The sequence below is a fragment of the Thermobia domestica genome, chromosome 2, assembly GCF_964235325.1.
Source record: "Thermobia domestica chromosome 2, izTheDome1.hap1.1, whole genome shotgun sequence".
Classification (NCBI taxonomy): domain Eukaryota; kingdom Metazoa; phylum Arthropoda; class Insecta; order Zygentoma; family Lepismatidae; genus Thermobia; species Thermobia domestica.
Window position 1 is genome coordinate 40,512,704 of NC_137455.1, and position 21,605 is coordinate 40,534,308.

Here is a 21,605-nt window from a genome sequence, read left to right on the forward strand (position 1 = left end):
TAAGTATTTGGTTAAGTCAAATTTTATTTTTAATTAAGTTAAAGTAATTCCAGCGCCATAATGAGCAATATTTAGTAAATCTATCTCGAAATGTCGGGATTTAATTAAATCAACATTCAGTATAAACCGAGATGAGTTATAACATCTGATATGTTGCGTAGTCAGGACTTATATTTTATGGTAGGCTTCGAGAAGAACGATATCTTGTTCACATCATCCGTATGTTAATTTAATAAATACAAAATGTTCAATAAATATGTAATCTTAGTTGAACAACGATATCAGTTAGCCTGTTCTGGCCACAACATTCTGTCTGACACAATAAGTTGTGCTTTGTTTCCGATAGACATACAACTTTCAGAAAACTTAGGATCAAAGGAGGGTAACTGATAACGAATTTTCGCCTTCAACGAGCTGTTTCCTTCTCCGCTTCAGCGGTTCCTTTCCGAAAGTAAGTTGGAATGAAAGAACCACCACAGAAGGACCACAGTCAAACTTTTATTGCGGCTATTCGCGAGTAGATTTTTTAATTTAATGTAAAAGCGACCGCGAGAATATCGCTCTTCATTTATCAAAGAGATGGGTAAATCATTAACAAACATCAAAAATTAAACATAATAACACTAAAAACTTATAATTACACTTTTTGTTTCATTCTAAAGTATTGTCAGTACTAACATTATACATCATAAATGAATAACCCTTTTAAACCTTTTGGTATACTATGTCACACACACATATATATAATCAATTGTTATCACCTGAAAACTATATGCTTGCTTCAACTTTTTGGGTCAAAAAATCCAATATATTTTAATCAAAATTTTCTTGTATGCCTTATATATGGAGAACTACATGTAATGTAGCTAGGGATGCGCACGATACGAGACGAGACAGACTTTTCCTGGCAAAATTCGAGTCGAGACACAGCTCTTCCAAAAGAGAAATATACGTTTTTCGAGTCAAGACATCACTTTTACAGCACATTTTTGAGACGAGACGACCTCAAATCTTGTCTCCTGCGCATCCCTAAATGTAGCCAAACCCAAACTATCACCTAACTCAGTATGATGTGCTTATTCCGCAGAAAATACGAAAACTCGCTTCAAAGGGCCGTTCAAAAATGTTGTGGCCCTTGATCCAAGATTCAATATATTTCAATGAAAAAAATTCTTGTACGCCTTATTTCTGGAGAACTACATATAGTGTAACCAGTGGCGTATTTACGATTTTGTTTCGGGGGGAGGCTTTCCCTGAAAATGTTAAAATTCTGAAAGATATTTCATATACTTTACTATAGTAAGTAAAATTTCGGGGAGGGGGTTAAGCCCGGAAGCCTTCCTTCCTAAATACACCACTGAATGTAGCCAAACCCAAACTATCATCTAACTCAGTATGATGTGCTTATTCCGTATAAAATTTGAAAACTCAATTTAGGGGCCATTCAAAAATTTTGTTACCCCTAATCTAAAAACTAATTATTGACCAAGATCGCAATCTTTTGATGTTTTTTTTATCATGATGGAGTTTTTTTTCATCATTCTTAAATTTCTTGGCAAAGCTCGCAACACCTTAATTCATTTTTTTGGATTATTCCTTGAAATTCGTGCTTCATTTTTTCATGACAACGGACAATAATGTTACAACGAATATGCTTTTTCCGTGCTTTGCGTTCAAAAATATAGGATGGTTACATTAAGTAAACATGATTACGTCACTTAAAGCTTCACCTTCAAGCGAAGCCACGCCTATTGTTAAAGCATAGCAACAGCTACTCCTTCACTCAACAACAGTGGAAAGGAAAAGCGTCTTATCAGTACTGTTTATTGGTACAGCACACACTTTAACGTATATGTCATTATATTCTTCAATGTAGATTATAGAGCTTTTCCTGCAAACAAGAGTGTTCCAGAGGGCGTCAAATTTCCTTACTTATCCCTAATTTCCCTTGTTTAATGTACACTCGTGTCCAAAATTATTGTCGCATGTCTATAAATATGTTGTTCTATGAATACAATTTGATAACGAATTCGTCGGGTATTTCTTATAATGTTAGTATGTGTATAATCGGAATACAAGTATGTGGGAAATTTCATGTCAAAAGAGCAGTCAATAAGAACAATAAAACGAAAATAAAACTTTCTTGTCCATTTAGCAACATTTTGTTTTACTCATTCTAATTTTTTATATTTATAATTCTTTTCTTATGAAATTTACCACAAATATACATTTTCCGATTATACATATAGTATTAGTATTAAAAGTACCTTGCAAAATCATTATCAAATTATATTCTTACAAGAAGACAGTTATAGATATGCGACCATCATTTTGGACATGAGTGTACATTACGAACACACGTGTATATAACACTATTTGAAAGTTCATTTCATTCTGAAGAGAATGACGTATAAACCATGATAGTCGCATGAGCAGTACTGTGTTTGGCAATATTTATTTTGTATTCTATTTCTTTCTCTATTTGTATAATATATGAAATTTAATATTCTTAAACAGAAGTAAGAAATTTATTTTTGTCCTGGCAAGTATTACAGATATTGCAATTAAACTTGCCACAAGCATTACGTAATTAAGTTACCACAGTATTTTCAAAAGTAGATTGTAGGTCGGTTGCCTGTATCCAGAGCCGCTCCAAGGTGTGCCAAATTTCCAAAAAGGAATTTTTAAAATAAATTTCCTTATTTTAGTCAAATTTTAATCCTCTTATAGGATTGAGTATAGCCTGTTCCCCCCAGTTATTTTTAACGAATCATAGTGATTCTAACGATTCATATTAGTTCATAATGAATCGGAATCGCACGTTATAAAGATTTACGATGTATCTTGTGGTAAGAAAGCTTCAGTATAAGTAGTAGTAGCGGTAGTAGTAGTAGTAGTAGTAGTAGTAGTTAGTAGCAATAGTAGTAGTAGTAGGAACTGATTGGAAGCCTCGCAAGGGTTGATTGGTTTCTGTTCTCGATATAAGTAGTAGTAGTGAGTCTTCCAGTTCCGGTGACAAAGAACTTGGGGGGAGCGGGCTATACACAAGCCCTCATATACATTATGCACAAATCCTATGATACAATTTGAAAGTGTGTTTTATTCTGATGAAAACAGTATAGGAATCACGATACTCGAATGAATCGTAATGAAGCAGCAGCAACTTATTTTCCTGAAAAAATCCACGAATTTAAAGGAATTAACGAAACAAAAAAGGCAAAGATGAGATATACACTATATAATCGATAGATGGCACTGCAAAGAACAAAATTACACGGGTAAGAATTGTTCCTCATGCGTAACGTTTGTGAAAACAGAGCAAACGATGTACTAAAACCTAAAATGTGATGCTCTATGATAAAGTACTAAGATGAGACTGGTGTTGAAGAATATCTATATAGAACTTTAATTTAAGACCGTAGCAGGACGACGAGTAAAAGCATGGTTAATAAGATGTTGCAAATCCAGTAACCCGTAAGTGTTAAAATATTTCATGGTGTGGTGGATTGAACAAATCGGTATGCTTGAACAAAGTGTATTAAAACACTGCTGATAGCAACAAAACACGTTTATTATAATGTATTTAAGAGCACAAGCCTATACACATATGTTATTACGATACTGTGCAGGGTTAGCATAAATGATTCTTTCGTTTTGAAAATTCTATATTTTCAAAAGTATTACATGCCCACATATGAAAGATATACGAATAGAACCACAAACTCACCAAGTTTACGCGCCCTTTACAAATGTTCAATATATACCCCTTTGGTGACACGACACACGTCCAAACGATATTCGAGTTCATTCCATACATTTTCTAGCATAGTCGTGTCAATTTTCTGCACTGCAGCACTGATGCGTTCTTTGAGTTCGACTAGGGATTGCGAAAGTGAGGGTAAGTAAACGAGATCCTTAACATACTCTCACACGAAGAAGTCGCAGGGCGTTAAATCAAGAGATCCAGGAGGCCAGGAGGAACAAAGTAAGGTCATTCTCACCAATACAACCGATCCAGCGATGCCGATTGTGCCAATGAGGAGGTGTACCGTCTTGTATCCCCTCCCCCCATCGTGCTGCCAACTGGAATACACAATACAAACTTGGTGAGTCTGGTTCTTTTCATATATCTTTCATAGTACGTGTAATACTTTTGAAAATATATAGCATTTTCTAAACGAATAAATCATATATGCTAACCCTGTAGTATACTGCCAAGTATCGTGTATGCCAGCAATGGGAAATTGCCCTCCCCGCTCACTAAGTGAGGCTAGCGCAACATACCTGTGGTGTACATGGTCCCGGGTTCGATTCGTGGTAGGATAACACAAATGTTTTATTTCACAATCATTGACGTAAATTAATCATCCCTTATAAATCATTAGCTTAATGGGTGTAAACGTGACTGTGTAAACTACAAAAAAGAAAGAAAAAGGAAAAAAAGAACAATGTAATTTTTTCTCAACCGTCACGGAGCTAAGTGACAAATAGGATTATTAATTCATTTAAAACCTTGCATTCTTCCTTTTTTTCGATTAAGCAAGCGATGTTCGACATATCAGGGTACGGATTAATGCGGTTAGACTGTAAATTTGTTATTATTTTGTAAACAAAATGACAAAAGGAATGTAGATACAGTATGGAAATACACATCAACAGAAAACTGACAATAAAGTTAAGAAAAAAGTTAGAAACAATAGGAACTACGCAACATATTAGGTCAAAAAAATCAGATGTTATGGAGTTACTAAAATATTCTATAATACGCATAGATAAAAAGAAAAGAAATGCTAATGTATTACTATGTATAAGAATATATTCTTAATTTTAATGTCTCACAATTTGTCCTTTATGCTAAGGGAGACGAATGATTAATTCAAATGAATGATGACAGAAAAATGGTAGAATGAGGATGTGGGGGAAACGGGAGTACCCCCAGAGGTCCCACGGACACGATGTTGTCCACCACAAACTTACTTGGCTGCGACCGAACCAAGGTCTCCACGCAGCAGAGGTAAGCACAATACTACTGTGCCACGGTGCCTCTCCTACAATATAAAAGCAAGTAAAAGAAAAGTGCCATGATTTAGAAAAAAAAATAATTTTATAGTTTGCAAACAGACAAAACCAACTTTTGTCCTTGAAGACCATGACGTACAGTTGATCGTATTAAAGGAAATAATAGGAATCCCACTATATGGTCTATGCCCTTTGCGCTAAAAGAAACAGATGATTATAAAATGAACTAATGGCTTGAGAATTATGACAAAATGGGAGAACCCTGAGAAAACCCACGCACACGATGTTCACCACAAATTCATTAGACTTGGCCTCCTCGCAATATAACTGAGTGTTATATCATTTTCTTAAACTCTATTCTCACTATAGTTTCACTTTTACCGCTTTTCTTGACTACTGTATACGAGGGAGACACGGATGCAGAAACAATTCAAGACACTGTCGTTTCAGTTTCTTGCACATTTCTTGACTATTGGACACGATAGGAATACGAGCACCAAAATATCAAGTACAATTCAAAATATCAGATGTCTGTTTCACAGGGACTTAAACAAATCATAAGTATTGGAACTTTATGAGCAAAAGGCGAACACTCATGACTAGTCGGGTATTGCAGCTATTATTAATGAGCCACAATGATTCCTCTTTAAAAAGTAAAAAAAAAAAAAAAAAAAAAAAAAGAATGTTAATATATATTATTGATGAAATAAACAACCTTAACACACACACACACATGCACACAAAAACGTTAGACTATGAGTCATTCTTCGTTTCTTTTAACCCTTGACGGACGAATAAAAATAGTCAAACTGAATTTTTGTTATGTTCCAATACGTAGAATATAATTTGACAAATTAATCGGAATTGAAGCTTATAAACCATACATGTCGTCTCCGTCCAAATATCGTGTTTATATACCAATTCTGGAATACTTGGTTGTGTGTTTACATACATGTACCACTCTCCTCCCTGAAAGGTTAATAATATATCGTTTCACGGGAACCAGAGGAACGTAACTCCAAAAATACGGTTTTCGTTTTCTTCATGTTTGGACATAATTTTGAAAGCCCCACTTGGTGTAAATGGAACGAAACGCCATCTGTTCTCCTTGTCGATTATCTGTTGTATTGTAGCTCAATTACCATCTTATTAAAAACACACCTTTCTAAGCAAATAATATTTTTGTCCTCTCGCCTGTAAACCTACGAAAATGGAGTTAGGTTCCACTGGTTCTCATGCCACGATATAATCCATTATTTTATCTTATTATAATAGAAAGATGTAGAGTCTGCATTAACATTTGATTTCCGTTTTTCAACACTGATAAATATGACAGTCGCACAATAAACACTAAAATATTTTTTTTAATAGAAAAGAAAAAAGAAAGTAAATGGAAGTTCATTTTACGGTACGTTCCCAGCACGAATATCGTCAATGACTTTCCCGCATATTTTAAATAAAACTATATTTTACGACGGAAGGTATATCCTTATTCCACTTACTTAAAAGCACATATTCTACGATGTAGAACTGGGTTTTTTTAAAATGTGCGAACAAGGTACTACCGTCACAATATAGGAGAACACTCCGTAAAACCGACCATAAAGTCAGATTGTAACTTTCTGCTTTTCTAGTTCTCGTCTGTTTAATGTCAGTTTTCTTGTTCAGTTGAAACTCTAATTGGCCTGGGGACGAGAGGAATTCAAATTGGGTGTTTCAAAGATAAAGGCTGCCTTCAACTGATGTAATTATTTTTTTTTGTGTGTCGAAATAATGGTATATGTAACGTAAGAGGTAAACTCTACAAGTTTCGTTTGGCAATACCGATTGACACCCGTCTTTTCGAAATCATAGTAGAGCTGGTATGCAAAACTATGACATGATCAGCGACAGAGAAAGCTGGACTATGCAATAGTGATCGCGCGGAATCGTGAAGCTTGACCTAGATTTTTCCGATTTCAGCACCCAATATAACGAGAGGGTGTGTTCCAGTCGTCAACTCCCTTCTATGAAATTTTGCCAGTGCAATTTTTCGCGCTATACGGAGTACATCTCCTGAGGGTGCAATATTGTAGGATTGCCGTTAAGTTTCGTTTTGTTTATTTTTGTTGTTATTGTTGGTTTATATTTTTGCTAGTCACAACTAAATTGGAATAATTGTTAGTGTTCATCTTATAATCCATTTAGTGTTTTTTCTTTGTCGCTCGTTCGCGATATCTTCTAGTTTGGCAACATTGTTGGTACACTTGTGTTGTTTCATGATTTTTGAAGTGTGCGTTCGGAAGGCAACTCCACGAATCGTGCCGAATTCTTCCGAAGCATCACACATGTTGCAAAGAAATTCTATAATTGGCGAAGAATCCAGGCTTCAAGATTGCTTGCGGTCACTATAGATCTTCATCTGTAACCATTTTTCGAGTAGGGTCTAAATTTCCAAAGAAAAAAATGTTAAGAATCACTGCATAGGCACAACATCTTAAAGACAGTGAAGCAGTTCAAGGAGACATACTACTTAAGCAAAGGAAAAGGCTTGAAAGCAAACACGCATTCAAGAACTTAAATATCGTTGAGAACTTTGATTATTATTTGGGATTATCAAATTCACTTGCATTTTTAGAATGGATAATACCTCATTTCACCTTTTGCACTTTCATATGTCTGTAATGTTTGGAAGCAGGAAACAAGTTCGAAATCTGAATTTTCATGTGCAGACATTTAAAAGATTTTTTATCCAGTTTCTTAATAGCTTGTGCTGACAATTGGATACTGATCTTCAATATTTATATTTCAAATTTTAAGGAACAACATTCTATTGCCAGCCAATACACTAACAAAATCTTTCAAAATCATTATCTGAAAATTGAGCTTTTGGACTTATTCCTAATCTCTCAAACAGCTGGGATATCATTATTCTGAAGTAAAAATCTCCTACGAAATTTGAGTGGCTCATGTGGATGTCTTAGTTAACCATTCGATCCCTTTCATGTCTTTAACCACAAAGGATTATGAGATATAGAGATGTTAATGTAACTATCACAGTCTTCCTTGGCTCTCCTTTCAAGTCGAATTTCCCGAAATCCTTCTTTAGTGGTATCTCAAGTCACAAAACTACCTAATATCCAAACTTCAAATTTCTAATATAAGCAGTTTCCTCATACGTTGATCAGTCAGCCAACAGCATTGAGCCTGAATGTATATTGGAGCGAGCTTCCATGTTACAGTAAGATTATGAGCCAAACTAGCTTTTCTTATCGGAAATAAAACTGTGAAAAGGGCAAATGGGGACTGTCAAAGGCTCAATTTTGCCACCATTTTAAAGAAATAACCAGTTTTAGCGTAGCATAGTATTCCGAAACAGGAAAGCCAAAGTTAGTCACTTGTGCGATACAATACTGCTGCAATCAGCAATACATAGCTATACGAGGGAAAATATAGGGTTATAAAAATTTAAGAGGGCAGGCTCCCCTAATTAGTGGTCTAGTGGGGCACACAAAAGCAAATGCGTGGATTACGTTAGAAGCCAATAAGCAATTGTCTGAGCTCCTTCTTGCCACTACCGTTGTGACGAGAAAATTCGGCTGCACTGATGCATGAACATGGACAGTATAATTCCCTGTATTTATTTCTCGTGGGCAGTTTCTTTCTCCGCATACCATACTTCAATCTCATTCTTTAAAAAAAATAAAATAAATAAATAAAAAGTTACGTCGTCCCTAGAAATTTGTCATCTTGGGTCCGGAACTCAGACGCCCGTTCGTGAATATGGCCTAAGTGTATACGTATATCATTTGAAGATGCAACTAGAAAACACTTAAAACAATTCAGGGGACCTATTTCTGTGTGTCCATTTCGTTGCCAGATATCCAGATACTGAAGGGCCCAAGCAATCTTTTGCGAGGAGCGGCGAATGGCTCTCTTGGTCTATAAAATTGGTGACTATGATTCTACAGAATGCTTTATATTTATGCTTGTGTGTGTGAGCTCCCTCAAAGAGTTTTTGGCTACACCACTGGGCATACTATGCATCTATGATGAAGATTAATAGTTTGCCTTTAATTACGATGCACTTAATTACGATTAAAGCATAACTATTTTTATACTATTATTTAAATAACCGACATGCTTCAAAAAGGCATTGAACTAGCCATTTCTGTTTTGGCCTTAGTGCACGTACGTTCTGTACAGAACCTATAGCTTAGTTCAAGATAGATACAGTTGGAAATACTTGAGAATATGCCAGCTTATATATAAAGGAAACTGTAGAGTTGCAAGGGATGAGGAGGAGTGAGAAAGCAAGTAGTTGCGCATGCGCATTCAACAGAAAGTAGACGAAAACCCCGATGCTTACAGTAGACCTGGAAGCCCAAGGAACATAGTATCCGGGAGAAGGAAAGACAGAAAATGTGCCTCTGAGTGACGCACATGCATAGGTTCCGCTTGTCAAAGTAAAGCGAGAGAGCGCATTCAGAAGATTGCAGTGGAAATATTTGTGATAATTACAAGCAAACAATTTATATATAATGAAATACGTACTTTTTCTTATTAACAGGGGATGCCGGGCATACCGGCGTTCCCTTATGCAACGCCGCTGGGAATAATTACTTGCCGTTGTTACCAGTAGCACAAGAAAATCATCTTCTCTTGAATAATGACGTCATTAGGTGTTATTCTTGAGCAAAAAAGGTGGTTTTGTTTGAGTGGAAACTATACATCAATACTTGTAGATAAAACTTATTGCAGAAATTGCAAATTGTTTTCCTTCTGTACCATTAATTTGTCATGTATTTGTTGTGGAATTGCCGAACAAGTCTTTAATTGTTTATAGTGTTTGTCAAAGTTTAGTGTAACAATGAGCATGCTTTAACACTTATTATATGTGTATTTCTTTTCTTTTTACCAGAGAGCATGGAGAAAAGTATGAATGGCGGTGGAAGAACTCGCGAGGAAAGAAGGATGGTGGATATTACAAGAGATAAACCAATTAAAGTCACTGTAAGGGTGGTGGTTCCTGTTAAAGATCATCCAAAGGTAAGTAGTACAAAGATGCAAAGTTATTATTTAATATTACATACGTAATACAAGAATGCTAATTATATTCTAAGCATACAGATTGTGCGATAATGGTGGATAATAAAACTCGATAAGACGATTACATCATTGCTCTTTAGCATTAAAACAATAGTAAGCAGAAGCCACTGCTATGTATTGGTCGGTTTTACTCAGATGCGGAACGTTGATATTTATCGATGTCTACGAAACCTTCATGACAATGCTTCTGTGCACAAAGTTGTCAACAGTGCGGATTCTAGCGTCGTCAACAGCACGGTGCAGGTTCTTTCTTATCCATCGTATTTTCCAGACTTGGCACCAAGTGTTTTTTTTTTTTTCTCTATTTCAGAAAATAAACGCTGTGCGTAGCTGATATTACCACAACAAAGAGTTAAATAATGCTGTTCAACACTTGGTTTCGCAATTCACAAAACATTTTTTTATTCTTTTGATTTTCGACATCTTACCTACCAATATGCTAAGTGTGTTGATAGCAGGGGACATTATAACCTGGCTAAGTACTTTAAAAAATTCTTCTGCTGAAATAACGTCGTACTTCCATCTAATTCGAATGTTTATCCACACCTTTGATACATCTGTTACTTTCCAGATTCAATTCTGACTGAGAAGTGTGTTCTGAATCTTGTGAACATTGCCGACATATCTTGCATTAAGATACTGCAACCGGAGAGAAGTGCAATGCAATACGTAGTAGAAAAGTGCAACGAAAAAGGATCAATTTTTGGTCTTAAGCTGAATAGCAATAAACCGTTCATGGCAAGTGTTGCCGTCTATGGAAGAAATAATGTTTCAGTTTTAACAATCTAGGTGCGTCAGTTTGATGGAAACAGTTATTTGAATCATTTGCTGGACGTTGGGCTTGCTTACTATATAACAATGCTTCAGCCCACATGACTGTTGTTGCTAATACTGTAGTAAAAAGACTTTTGTTTTCGAGGAAATTTAACACCCAGCCCACAGCCCAGATTTACCATTGCAGCCTTGGCAACAAGAGTAGTACAAGGTGTAGTATTGGTATGGCAAGCCCAAACGCACGACTGATTCTAATGACTGCCACCAATGAACTGATGCAGCTCGACAGTTTGAACTAATACATTATTTCTTGCATAGATGGCACTAGCTGGTTGGAACGGCCTATTACTTGTCGAGCATTTGGCAGTATTCTTGTATATCTAAAAGCCACTGGCTGAAATCCGGGGAGGATGAGGAGGACATGTGCCCTAAATCTTGGAACTGAGGGGACATCTCCCCCCCGCAATAATCCAATTTAAAATGTGTTTTTGAAAAGAATTATGATGAGCTGTGTCCTACTGTCAGAAAGGAAAGCGTTCCTGTCGCTTAAAAAATGGGAACGGTCTTACCCGTTCCCTCCAACGTTGAAGACAAATTTGCGCCGCTTATCTAAGCAATTACAAAACTCACCTGTTATTTGCCAAATATGGCGTGGACAGTGGCGTACGCAGGAATTTATTTCGGGAGGGGTCCAAACTCAATATGAGTGAATTTTATATTTAAATTCCTAAAATTGCCCCTAAAATTAGGCTACATTTACACAAAAGTCAAAATTTCGGAGGGTGTCCGGACCCCCAGGACCCACCACCTGCGTACGTCCCTGGGCATGGAGGTAGATCTTGGCTTGAATACATATATGACATATTCTCCTCTGCAGATCTTTGGTTCCTAGTAATTGGTCATCGAAGCTGAGTTTCGCGTTAGTCAAATTCTTGCCTCTCTAAAAATCGCTAATTCCTAATTAGAAAAAGAATTAGGAAAAGAAATAAATTGATCAAATGCATTAGATGTTAATTTTAGGTTTAACATTAATATGTTAAGCTTTGAAAGGAAGATCTTTCAGTTTTAGATCCCACAGTTATGCCGGCTAGGGTATAGGAGACGGTGTGATGAGAAATGAATGAAATGTTGGAATGAAAAAAGTGAGGGTAAAAAGAAAACCTTGAGAAAACACATGAACACGGTGTTTGTCCACTACAAAACCCACTTGGCACGAGCTGGGATCGAACTAGGATCCCTACACACCAGAGGTGAACGCTCTACCATTGAGCCACCGTGTCTCTACTGTTAAACTATGAGTAAATGGAATATGTACTTACAATAAAGATTTGCAGCAAATTCTGCAGATGTTTCTTTGATTGTAGATATCCGGGACGTTGTTGGACATTGATCGATTATATTTTCTGGAACTTTTGGTGTAATTGTGTAACAAAGCAGAGCTACACAAGCCTGTCGGTGGTTGTGGATTCGTTGGTTAAATTCACGTGCAACGTTATATGCACTCTCTTATAAGACGTCTGGACGATCTTGAAATATTCTTCACCCGTTAACATCGTTCTGCGTTATCATGTAACAAAAGTCAACAAATAACTTCTTAACATTTATGAATTCTTATCTCTTTACTATTTAAGCTGAACAAAATCTTCGTTATTGAATTCTTCGCTCCTAGTGGCTAGTGTTCTTGCCTTTGATGCAAGGGGTCTCGAATTCGATTCCATTTTAAATTGTAAGCCTACGTCCTATACTAATAAGCCTCAGTGCTAAGAGGGACGCTAACTTCAACTGAAACTCTAGCCTTCTTTTACGTTTCACACGTCCTCCTTCTCATTTTGAATTTCAGGTTGAATTCAAAATGGCGACCACCAATATGGCCAACTACTCAATCAACCATATCGAATTATTTCCCCATCAGACTCATATGCTTCTATTATGAACAGATCTAGCCAATCCAAATCATTCTAATTTTATACGGAGTAGGAAAAGAAATTTCAACCACCATACGAGGTATGTTAAAAAGAAGCCTTACTTTTGAAATAACCCGCCAACCGGCAGAGGGAGCGCTGTGGCTAAAGAACGCAGCTAGTGGCAGGTTTAGACATTAAACTATCATTTTCCTCGTTTCGTTATGACCATTAGTCGTCAAGCTACAGTCGCTAAATTAATCCAGTTCATTTTAGTTTAGCGTCCCTTGCAGCAACGAGGCTATATGAGACGGGGACCTACTGATTAACGTGGAATCCGAACCACATGAGCTCCTGCCGGGAATCGACGCTAAAGGCGCGTACGCTAACCGAGTCGCTAAATTAAGGACGTACACAAGCTGTTCGTCAGATTAATTATCCAGTGACAATGAAAGAGCTAGAACAACAACATGTGTATGTGAAATTTTGTTACAATCTTTACAAAACATTTGCAGAGACATCTCCGTTACTTTTCTGTTCATTCAGGTCTCCTCGTCCAAAAAATGCACACATGACTCGGTCAAAGATCCAGGTGATCTTCATTGTATTTTTTTGATTGGAAGTGCATTGTTCATAATAAATCTGTATCACGTGGTCAGATGGTAAACAAACAGTTTTACCAGTACATTTTTAGCGCGATTGAGGGATGTTCCGCACAGGAACAGGCCTGATTAAAAATTGTAGGAAAACCATATTTGGGTAATGCACTGTGCCAATGCGCCTACTCACACTTCGCTGCTCATCAACAGTTATCTGGCAAAACACCAGACTCTCGTTGTACCCCATCCACCCTATTCTGCGGAGCTAGCCCCAGAAGACGTCTTCCTGCTTCCAAATTTAAAATAACTTTGGGAGGACGTGATTTCCAAATCATAGAAGAGATTTAGGACAATGCGACAACAGATCTGCGCACTATCCCAGAAAGTGCATTCCAGAAACCTTTCCAAAATGGAAGAAACGTTGGGAATGATGTATTATTATTAAAAGGGACTATTTTGAGAGGTACATTGTTTCAAATGTTGTACAGTCAGCAATAAAGATGTTACAGCAAAAGTTCGGTTTCTTTTTTAATATACCTCGTATGTATGAATTTTGTTTATTTACTTTGATGTTTTATGTACATGTTTCATCACTGAAAATATACGAGAAGTGGATCAATAGTTAAAGATTATATCTAAACCATATGAGCTCGAAGTGGGAATAAAACAGGGATTCTCACTTGAACGGTTATACACTAATCATGTAGCTAAGAGGGGGGGAAGTCCGCGTTATTTGAAAGTCTTGAAAATAAATTAAATACCACACCAGAATAACTTATAACCATTTTGTGACTATGAAATGGCCAACTTGTATCAAATTGTCAAACTGTTTTATTGTGGTTGACTGATTTATTCACTAAAGATAATAAGATATTAAAGATATTACACGTAGTTTCTTGATTGACATGTACAGTCAGGGACAAAAATTCTTTCCGTTTGGTAAAATTTATTTTGGGAATAACTGTGGTATGGCAGGAATGTACAGAAAATTACATTATTTTTTAATTTACTGAAAAGTGTACTCAAATTGTCCTTGAATTCTGAAGTTATTTACGAATCTAATTTCATCAAACGGAGAGAACTTTTGTCGTTGACTGTACATGATTATTCAAGAAGGAAAAAAAGTATTCGTCTTCAAAGCAATTGTTTAAGGTTGGTTTAAAGGGACAAATTTTGCCGATAGATGTCGCTACAGTCTTCGTATCTCTCCCATGTATTTTTTACTTTCCACAAAAATTTACAGTTTCTCTTACAAATTTTAACCTAGAGACTTCAAATTTTTAGAGAATTAACTTCATAATCTATTAAAGGGAACAATCCGTGCCGATTTTTTATTTAGAATTTTCTTCACTGTTGAAACAGTTCCATTGTTAAAGGTTTGGGTATTCATTTCAACAATCAAGCCATTTCAACAATGAAGAAAATTTTAAATAAAAAATCGGCACGGATTGTTCCCTTTAGTAGGTTATAAAGTTCCTTCTCTAAAAATTTGAAGTCTATAGGTTAAAATTTGTAAGATAAATTATAAATTTTCGTGAAAGGTAAAAAATATATGGGAGAGATACGAAGACTGTAGCGACATCTATCGGCAAAACTTGTCCCTTTACACTAACCTTAATAACTCGGTACGTTTCGAGCTCCACCACGGAGTCCTTGAGACGTACCTAATTATTAAACAATTGTTCTGAGGACGAAAAATGGGTCTTTTCTTCTTAAATTATTGTAATGTATGTCATCTCACGTCCTTTCAATATTAATGAAATGTGGGTATACATGATTGTTCCTCTTGTTTTGTGCAATGAAGTGAAACTAGAACAATGCTACCTTCACCTTGATTTCACGTACAACGATTAGCTTTTGTTTCAAGCCATAACTGCATGGAATTATCGTGACGTAACTAGAGTGCTGGGTATTAGGGAGTTTATTAAGAGGAGGTCTTCGTGGTTTGTGCTTCTGGGAATTATCTACGGTTGAGCCTTGAGTGAACGGATGAAAGCTGGCATTTCCTTCTGTACTGAAATTCTGACCACGATTCAATGTAGGGTCTATATATTTTTTTAGATATTGTTTTTTCTTCGTATTTCATATTAATAGCTGTATTCATAGGTATTTATACTTTTCAAGGAACTTTTATGTATTTTAGTATTGAATAAGCTATCTGAAATTAAACAGAATACGGAAAGATATAATGTGTTTGTAAACGTTATTATGAGAATTAGCTTCTAATAAACTGGTAAATGTTGTACTAAATGTATTGTAGCATTTGTTCAGTTCGTTCAGTTTGTTTCTTCAGTTTTAAGTTCCTCGAAATTTAAAAATAATAAAGTTAAAGCTACGTAACTTTTTTGTTTTCATATCATCATCATCATCATTATAGGTATTGTGCTGCTATTGGAAGGTCATTTCCCGCAACCTAGAAAACCTTCCATGCACTGCAATCTTAATATAGGAGTTCTTCTTTTATAATACCTATCCATCAACTGAAGCCTCTTTTGCTCCTCCCTCTTTTTCTTTCCACATCACCTTGTATTACCACCTTTCAGGACAGTTCCTTCTCAAATAACACCTCAACTTCTTGTTCCTCTTCTTAATTGCTTCTAAAATTGTTAATTTCTTCCTCACTATTCCAAATATTTCCTAATTTGTTTTTTTCTTGGACTTATATCATTTTGTCTACTCTTCCCCATGCCCAAATTTTGAAAGCATTTTCTTCGTAGCTTTTGGGTAGTGTTATTTTTTTTTCTGTTCCATACACTACCTTTCTCATTTAGATACATTTTTTAAGATTTAATTGGACTCTTAAGGGTCTTCACTACAGCGAATTTAAACTATCGCTAATTTTAGATTTTTTCTGTAATATCTTCAAAACAAATAAAAGTATTCGAAAAGCAGAAACGTAGTGAACTAAACAATACGACTTTGCATGTGATAGCTTTACCACAATTCCCCTATCTGCTTTTGATATGCCACTATTGACAGAACCCGCAAAAAATGTTAAATCTATCTACAGTTGCAAATCGAAAGCAGATAGATGAATCGTGATAATGGTATCATATGCGAAATGATATTATCTAGTTCACTGCGTTTCTGCTTTTCGAATATTTTTATTTGTTTTGAAGATATTACAGAAAAACTCTAAAATTAGCAGTAGTTTAATTTCGCTGTAGTGAAGACCCTTAAATTTAGATATAGCTGGAAACAGAAAATGCAACTGGCTGGGGCATAGAGTGAGAAAGAACTCTATCATGAGGAAAATGGCAAAAGTTATGGTGGTCGGACAGAGAGAGTGCCGAAATAGGCGACAGAGTACTGACGATAGTAAAACAGAAAAATCGTACACGAATACAAAGAGATTAGCTGAAAACTGTTGTATGAAAGATTCCCAGTTCCCGGCAAATGACCTTCGGACAGTGGAAGCTTATCTATAATAATAATAATAATAATAATAATAATAATAATAATAATAATAATAATAATAATAATAATAATAATAATAATAATAATAATAATAATAATAATAATAATGTGTGTTTCCATTCAAACCGGGTCGTATCCAGAAGTATTAGAACTGATTTAGCGCGCGCGGAGTAATGTAGGGGAGGCTGCAAGGCCGGATGTTATGGAGGGGAGCCTTGGGAACAGGTGTCGCCTGCGTGCGTTAGTTGAGTGTGGACCACTGTGTTAGTGTCCTCCTGTTGTGACGCCTAGTTGTCAGTTCCGATGGAGCGAAATTTGGAGCAGCGGTACGCCATCAAGATTTGCGTCAAACTGGGAAAATCAGCGACCGAAACCAAGGATATGCTTACGCAGGCCTACAAGGAGCATACCATAAGCCGCACTATCACCCCGTTAAAAGAAGGCTAGAATGTCGAAATCGAAAGTGAAATCGATGCTGATTGCATTTTTCGACCGTCGTGCCATTGTCCTTAAGGAGTTTGTACCTCCTGGACAGAGTGTAAATGCAAGATTTTACGTGGAAGTGCTCACACGGCTGCGAAATCGGGTCATACGAGTGCGACCAGACCTGGTGAAGAAATGGATCTCCACCAAGACAACGCGCCGTGCCACGGCGCGTGGATTGTGATGGATCTCCTGACCAAATTCGGCATTTCCACGTTGCCTCACCCCTCTACAGCTCTAATGTGGCATCGCCGGACTTCTTCCTGTTCCCCCGTATCAAGAGGCAGCTCAAGGAGCATCGTTTCGACTCGGTGGAAGCGGTCCAAGTAGCGACGACGAGCGTGCTGAACGGCATCCCGAAGGACGACTTCCAGAAGGACTTTGCGACCTGGAAGGCAAGCTACCAGAAGTGTGTGAATGCCCAAGGGGCCTATTTTGAAGAATATGAAGTTGATGTACCAAAATGATCAATAATTAAAAAAAAAAGTCAGTCCTACTACTTCTGGATACGACCCTGTATATTCTTTATAAATAAAAATGAAAGTAACTATGTTTGTTACTTAATAACTCTTGAACCAGAAGACCAATCGCGATCAAATTTTCAACATAGATGAGGTTTGTACCTGGGATGGTCCTTGTCATTTCACTTTCACGGTGGAACTTAGTGTTGGAGAAGGTGGGAAATATATAAAAATGACCGAAAATGATCGATATTAGTGTCGAATCCATAGTTATCGGTGTCTCTGAGACAAACAGTAACACTTCTAATGCTGTTTAAATTCAAATTCAGCCCCGCAAATTGGGGGAAGAGGGAGGAAAGGAAGATAAATATAAATGAATGAAAATGGCCGATATTAGTGTCGAACCCATAGTTTTCGGGATCGCTGAAACACTTCCGATGCCATTTAAATCCAAATTCGACCTGTGTTAGCACTCCTAAGGGGAAATGGTTAAATGTAAAAATAATTGAAAATGACCGATATTATTGTTGAATTCATAGTTTTTAGGTTGTCTAAGTTGATTGGTGATAGTTTTGATGCCCTTTATTTCCAAAATGAATCGTATTCTTCTCGTGACTAAGACGGAACATTCTGCCAGTATATAATAAACGAATATTTAAGTGATATGTAAAACATGACAAGAATTGTAGACTGACTACAAAATCTGCGCTAAGTGTCGAAACTAAAATGTTGAATAAAAAGCCCAGATTTTACTTCAGAATTCATAGCACAGAGACCCACGCACATTTTTCTGGCGATTATTTGAATTACTTCCACAGTGAATACTAGATAATCCGATTTTAACTGTGTCTGTTAGGCACAAAGCCCACATATTGATATTAAACCGAATTTTTCCATTTTTGACACTTACAAGGGAAGTGTGAATGAGCTCATATAGAAACCTACCGTAAAATTTCACTCAGAGGAAGGAAGCCCCACAGAAAGACCACACACAAAAAAATGCAGCTGCGTTTTCGAAGTGGAATTAACCAAAATGGCAGATTGAAATGTCGCGTATCCATGTCAACAGTTGTCCAATACGTTCAGTACCACCCCTTGTAAACTGACTGTTGATAATAAAAAGTCAATAAGAACAATGTGGGTACATACTATACCTAAGGGGAAGTCGTACGGTAAGGTGAACCTTGACAGCAACCATCTTGAAATCCGACATCTTGAATTCAGGTCAAGTTTTGTAAATAGGAATAGGGCAATATGATACATGATTTTGGGCTAGAATTTAAGCAGAAAAACAATGGTAGCAATAGTTTTAAGATACGTGCATTTGGTAAAAAGTTACGGGCATATTTATTGTGTATGTTTCCAAGTGAAGAACTCCCGAATGAAGCAGCTGTCCAAAAATAAGTTGTCGCTGTTGAAATGTAACTCCTACTTAATAGTTCCACAATACATTTCAATGAGGAACGAAAGAAAAGCAGAAATGAGACAGATCAGAGGAAAATTGCAATACAACATTGAATATAACGATTTTGTTATCAGCGATTTTGGCTAAATTTTCATATTATCTGGTCTATCTCCGCCCCTATTCAACCAATTTGGACTAAATTTGCAGACTAATCTTCTAGAAGTGTGTGGCTTTGCTCAACAAGATTTGGAACAAATTAGGAAAATACAGAGGGTGTTTCCTATATTTTTGTATTTTACAAATTGTTGGACTTGCTTCATTCGGGAGTTATTCACTTGGAAACATACACAATAAATATGCCTGTAACTTTTTACCAAATGCACGTATCTTAAAACTATTGCTACCATTGATTTTCTGCTTAAATTCTTGCCCAAAATCATGTATCATATTGCCCTATTCCTATTTACAAAATTTGACCTGAATTCAAGATGTAGGATTTCAAGATGGCTGCTGTCAAGGTTCACCTTACCGTACGACTTTCCCTTAGGTATAGTATGTACCCACATTGTTGTTATTGACTTTTTATTATTAACAGGTCGTTTACAAGGGGTGGTGCTGAACGTATTGTGCAATTGTCGACATGGATACGCGACATTTCAATCTGCCATTTTGGTTAATTCCACTTCGAAAACACAGCTGTTCTTTTGTGTATGGTCTGTCTGTGGGGCTTCCTTCCTCTGAGTGAAATTTTACGGTAGGTTTCTATATGAGCTCATTCATACTTCCCTTGTTAGCACGAATTTCATTTTCACTCTACATTCATTAAAGAAGCGCAAGCAAGAAAGATTAAGACAATGGCCTGGATCTTTTGTTAATATTAAGGAAATATTTAATATTTGAATGAGTTGTTAATTACCATAACTTCTCTCCAACTACAAAGTTAAGAAATTCTAACAAATGTTTCTAGAAGTTGTCATTTAATCCTTTTATCAACTTTGACTATTCATTAATTTCTTTTCTGCTTCTTCTTTCTCCTTCTTTTAGTTTCTCGTTTATTTCGTTCTTTTGTCCAACTACTATTTTCTGTTATTTATCTCTTTCAACCGGTCTCCTTTTTCTTCTAACCTCCGCAGGAAGTAATAATTTCTGATACAGCAGTTTTCTTTCTTCTCCTATTGACTCTGTGGAGCTATTTCCGAAGGACCAAAGATTCAAAACTTCTCTCTCTTGAGGGTTGTTTACTTGACGCCAACGAAGTTAGAAACATTTATTCTATGCTTTGCACCTTTTTCTCATAACTTTTTGTTGTTTTCTCTCAATGGATATTGATCTATACAAGGTTGCTGGCTAACTGAAGTTATAGAAGAAGAGTCACGATAATGTCCGTCTTCAAGATTGAAATATGGGCACCATTTGTGGGGATTGCTGATTAATGCATTTGACCCTCCTCTGAAGCAACTGTTTTGTTACAATATATGCTCATGTATGATAAGAGCCACTAAAAGTACTTTTGTTCTGGTTCATTTACAATGTACTTATGAGCACGTCGTATAATGATTCTTACTATCTGTGGCATGGCAAACTGTTGGGAACATCACTTTTTAGAGACTGATAACAGAACCAGTTTTACGCCACTCCCTCTCTCAGCGGGAGGTCTGGCCTAGCGACAGGGAAATGGATGGTGTCGCAGCCTTTATGGCATCCCACAAAAAAATAAATAAATAAATAAAATAAAATAAAAATAACAAAATACAATAATGATTCATACTAAAGATATACCATATTGACTTGATTCCTAGTCTTCCGTTGCAAGTGCTGCTATCGGTTGAAGGAACTCTAATCACTTTCTCTCGCTTAGCAACAGCTGAACCCTTATTGGCTCAATGCGTGGGTGTGTAAGGGTGTGAGCTTTAGTTCGGATTTTTGCCACGGCTCAAGACATTTTGGCAGCACAATAACTGCAGTCCTTCCACGGTGAGACGTGCAAATTATTGGAAGCATCAGTTTCTTGAGACTGGTACTGGTAAGAGATCAAGTCTCACGCCAGTTGATTCGACTTTTTCTGAATGGACTAGTGTTTTGTTTTTTGTTTTCTAAAAAAAATCCTTGATTTTAAAAAAGAAAATCTCAAACTGGAAACCTTGTTGCAAAGCATGACATTTGAACAGGACTTTGGCTATACTTTATTCGGGAATAAACCCGTATCTTAAGCAGGATATTTTCTCAATCCCTCCTTTGACACTTTTTTCCTAATATAAGAGGTTATTTCCTTCGCATTATTGAGGCTTTGTCTAAGTTAGAAAAATGTCTTTTTTCATCTACTAGGAAATTATATATTACTTAAACAAGTAGACAGGATAAAAAATTGCTATACTTTTCAGATAGTTATTGTAAACAAATCCAGTTGTTTTACAAACAGTTACCGAACATCTACATTTATTCTGAAATTGTTTGAGGA

The 21,605-nt window shown here is 36.4% G+C and overlaps 1 protein-coding gene across 1 annotated transcript in view; it reads left to right on the forward strand.

The window, feature by feature from the left end:
* The first annotated feature begins 9,923 nt into the window (after positions 1-9,923).
* Positions 9,924-21,605, forward strand: part of LOC145671501 (KH domain-containing, RNA-binding, signal transduction-associated protein 2-like) — a 1,003,314-nt gene continuing 991,632 nt past the window's right edge. Inside the window, exon 1 of the mRNA XM_081740691.1 lies at positions 9,924-10,047. Within this exon, the coding sequence (XP_081596817.1) occupies positions 9,925-10,047 (123 nt within the window). The 5' untranslated portion in view covers position 9,924. The remainder of the gene's footprint in view (positions 10,048-21,605) is intronic.